The sequence below is a fragment of the Austrofundulus limnaeus genome, unplaced genomic scaffold, assembly GCF_001266775.1.
Source record: "Austrofundulus limnaeus strain Quisiro unplaced genomic scaffold, Austrofundulus_limnaeus-1.0 Scaffold120, whole genome shotgun sequence".
NCBI classification, from domain to species: domain Eukaryota; kingdom Metazoa; phylum Chordata; class Actinopteri; order Cyprinodontiformes; family Rivulidae; genus Austrofundulus; species Austrofundulus limnaeus.
In genome coordinates this window covers 1,227,403-1,231,839 of record NW_013952522.1, presented here as the reverse complement: position 1 = coordinate 1,231,839, position 4,437 = coordinate 1,227,403, and the positions used below count along the sequence as shown (strand labels likewise).

Genomic DNA, 4,437 nt, shown 5'->3' with positions numbered 1-4,437 from the left:
TGTGTGTGTGTGTGTGTGTGTGTGTGTGTGTGTGTGTGTGTGTGTGTGTGTGTGTGTGTGTGTGTGTGCCACGACAGCGTCTCAGCTCTTTAGACCGGTTTAATACAGATAATGGTTTTACCTCTCTGTTATCTAAGTCAGCCTGGACCAGAGTTCCCCTGAAGCATGGCTCAACATAGCGAACGTAATCCGTGTACTACAACCAAGAAGACATAGAAATAAGAAGGTTAAGACCTCATAAACCAAGTCAAAACTCTGACCGATCAGATTTATAGGTCATACCCTGTTAGTGAAGAAAGTGTAGATTCACTGGCATAAAGTAATAAGATAAAATGTTTCCACCTAAATGGATAATTGAGTAATATAAAGTGCTGCCATGACAGGAAGCCTCACACCAACAGTGTTAATGTAACAGAGAGGTACATGCCTAAAAGACAACATGGTCAGTGAAAAAAGCACAAAATGTCAGTAAATTAGTGTTTCGTATACTATTTCTTTGTTGTAACGATGCTTCTTGGCAATAAATCTTATACATACAGTATATGTGATTGGCAGCACCTGGAGGTACTAGAAGCTCAGAGTCAATAACAGTAAAATAAGCTGTTTGACATAGATTTTGCAAATTTTTCAGGGGCACAACCCACATACTTCACTGCTACTGCTCCTCCCACAAATGTTTGTTCCTTACAAATGTGGCACCATTTAAAAGAGAAATTAACAGGTTTTCCAACGGTATAAGGTTCATTGCCAAGAAGCATTGTTACAACAAAGAGATAATCTACCAAACACAAGTTTGCTTACTTTTTGTGCTAAGTTTATATTTATTCTAGACCTTTGCTAGAAAAAATTCTGTTTGATTTTTACTTGAATTTAATTGACGACCATGTCGCCAGTAGGTGTATGATCCCAACAAATCCAAAAGGGATCTACAGTATTCCAGAACCTGGAGATAAGAGAGCAAACAGCTCAAACAGTTTAGCTGTTTAATTTTTGTGTACTGAGCCAATAAGTATAATATTTTATCTGCCATTTTTCTACTTGAATTACTAATAACAATTCTGTTCTCACAGCGATGACATTAACAAAGTCATTCTCTCCCAGCGTGTCCAAGATGGTGTTAATGGTGTGTTTGGCGATGGTCATTTTCAGACCCTTCATGCTGCCACTGACGTCCACCAAAATGATGATATCTTTGGGAGAAGTGGCCGCCTGGATGTACCTGCAGAAAGTACAGAATCATATTTGGACTGTAGTCCTCACAGTTCATATAACACACATTTACAGTATGTCAGTACATGAATGTGTCAGCTAGCTTCTCTTTATTCATTTGTAACTGATTACAGTAATGAAGTATTTGTTTAGGAAAATGGATGACTACGTCATTAGCTGCTTGAACAGTCACGTACGATACCGTGTGTTTGATCAGGCACTGTTAAATAATGCTGCAGTGACCTGGACCTGACTGTGGAGCAGCTTAGGTTTTTCTTCCTTTTTTTTAAACAGAGGATCAGGAAAACCAGCAGGTCATTACTCAGGTGACACACATCCCCTTTTAGATCTGAAATCAAGTCCTGAGTCACGGAGACTTAATTCACAAGTTTACATCATTCAGCTCCAGTGTACACTATTTATACCTAATTTACTGTAGTTTTTGGCACAAGTAAAGCATTCTGGAGATCAAGTACATATTAGAATCATACAGAGATATAAACCATCACATCAAATTGAGGATTAAGTCACATAGTGGTATGAGGCAAAATAAGTGGCTATAGTGTATTGGTTAAAATGTTTGCAACAAAACTGTTTTGTCAACAAATAAACACCTTGAAATGAAATATCTGAAATATAATCTTAAAGCATGTGTTAAAGGCCCATGGACCACAAGACTCGTGAGAGCTTCAAAGATGTCTTAAATTGTGTGCATGCTGCTTTAAAGCCAGCATTGACCAAAAGCTACATCTCCCATAATGCATGTTGATTATTTTACACACAAAATGATGATACTACAACTAGGTGGAAGTGCACAGGGTTCAAAAGTAACAGGCAGACAATGAAATATGCCATGTAAAATCTGTATTTATGTTGACTACTTTTGCTACGACTCAGTTGTAGTGGGAAGTGGGAATTTCCCACTAACGCCCCTTCAATCAGAATTTGCTGTTGGGAAGTGGTCGAGTTTAGAATCCAAGATGGCAGGCAGCTCATCAACTCATCAGTAAGTACAACTGTCTAACTTACTTTTCTTAGTATTTCTGTAGCTTGGCCATTGCCTTCCTACCTAATTTTGCTCGATTCTAATCTCCGTTCACTGCTCCTTCTGAGCTTTCTTCCATCGACATGGATTTTTCTGGCAGAATTTCAACCAAGTTAATTAACATATAGAAGGAGGAGTTATGAACGATGATGTTAATTTTCTGCGCTTTTTTAGTCTGCATTTAGTCAGCTTCCTTCACAGTCAAGCTGGTGCACTACATACTTCATGGCCAAACGTTAGCGATTGGGTTAAATCAAATACAGTCATTTTAAGTTTCCACAGAGTCCACACCTCCAGCAAGCAATCGTTTCTCAGTAGCTGAGAGTCCAGACCCTCTTTACAAAGCAAAGTGAAAATCAAGGGGCTGGTTTTTACCAGGCTAGTATTTCTGTATTTTTATGTCACATTTAGTCAGTTGTACATGTAGTACTTTTCAGTGTTTATAGGAGGACATCAAAATGCTTAAACACAAAATGTCAAAGTTAATAACTATGTTATGATGGGTGTCTGTATTAATGTTTTATTCTAGTTTTCTGTCTTGTAATCTGTTTTCTTCCTCCTGCCTGCTTTTGCTCCAGCCCCGCCCACCCTCACCTGCTCCTCATGTTTCTCTCCCAGGTGTTTCCTGTTTGTGCTCGTTAGTCTCACCTTTAAATTCTGTCTTTTGTCTTCACTTCCCTGTCGGATCATTGTTCTGTATTGTCCTGCCCTACCAAGTCTTGTGAGTTTTTTGAGCTGCCCTGTCAGCACTTTTTGTTTAAATAAATTTTGATTTTTGGTTCTTTTGAAACTGCCTGTATCATGGGTTCATTCCTGCCTGAAAATCATGACGAACAACTGGTCCTTTGAGGGAAGCCATAAGGCTCATGTGGCCCTAGGTGAAAATGAGTCTTTTTTGAAGCCTTTTTTGAGCTGTAGCTACAAAAAATTGCGGAAAACCCTTAATTACTGTCATTTTCCCTGCAACTTAGCAAAGTTTTGAGATTTCCTTCATAAAATCATATCAAACATTTCTCGTGAATAACGTAAAAAAGGTTTCAAAGAGTTATCCTGATTAGGAAGACAAATCAAACTAGACATGGGTTTTTACGATGTAAAAACAAGTGTGCACTGCCATGTAGCATGTCTTGCAGCATGGCTTTGCCTGCAGCATTGGACTTGCAGAAGGAACTTTGACCAAGTTCAAATGTGTTTTCTATACCAGCTTGTGCCTGTCACGTCAGCAGGTGTTTGTAATTAAGGTAATTGTGTGACAATATGAAGTTGGAGGAGATTTTTTGTTAAAGTTGCGTCAGCTGGGTTTTAAAACCTGATCTCTCACATGAAAGTCCATGACATAGACCATTAGACCAATGTAACTGTGGCAGAAGGTGGTGGCAGGGGTTGGTTTGTATGTGTACAGAAAGAGGCCACATTGCCAATACAATTATTGACACAAAAATGCATAATATTACAACAATAGAGCAGTATTAAGATAATATTGTAGTAAAACATCAAAATACAATCATATTAGTATTGTAAACACTGAACTATTGAGATTAAATACAAAAAAACTATGGTGCAGTACCAAGTTGAGTACAACTGGGGGCAGTATTGGACCATTACAAGGCCCCATTGACTCTCATTATATGAATTGGGAATAAAGTTTAAACATTAATATTTCAAAAACTACAAGCTGTACAGGTACCAAAAGGCATAGCAATCATTTGGCACAGGACCTTTACAGATAGACATTACAATGGCAGCTGTAGGACAATGTAGGCAAGAGCATTGGACTTTCAGAATGAACTTTGACCAAGTTCAAATGTGTTTTCTATACCAGCTTGTGCTTGTCACGTCAGCAGGTGTTTGTAATTAAGGTAATTGTGTGACAATATGATGTTTGAAGAGATTTTTGTTAAAGTTGCAGTAGCTGGATTTGAACCCTGATCTCCCGCATGAAAGCCCACAGTGCTCATCATGAGACAATAAGATAGGTGGCAGAGGACAATCCCAGGGATTGGATTGTATGTATACAGAAAAAGTWTAYSYTGCCAATGCAATTATTGACACTTAAGTGCAATATATTACAGCAATAGGACAACATAAAGACAGTATTACAGTAAAACATCAAAATACAATCATTATTGTAAACACTGAACAATTCAGATGAAATATTATTAAAATATGGAGCAGTACCAAGT

At 38.1% G+C, this 4,437-nt stretch overlaps 1 protein-coding gene across 1 annotated transcript in view; it reads right to left on the bottom strand.

The window, feature by feature from the left end:
* Positions 1 to 4,437, bottom strand: part of LOC106522094 (voltage-dependent calcium channel subunit alpha-2/delta-4) — a gene marked incomplete in the record, with an annotated part of 65,809 nt that overhangs the window by 37,936 nt on the left and 23,436 nt on the right. Inside the window, 2 exon segments of the mRNA XM_014014952.1 lie at positions 122 to 196; positions 1,069 to 1,219. Coding sequence (XP_013870406.1) covers positions 122 to 196; positions 1,069 to 1,219 — 226 coding nt within the window.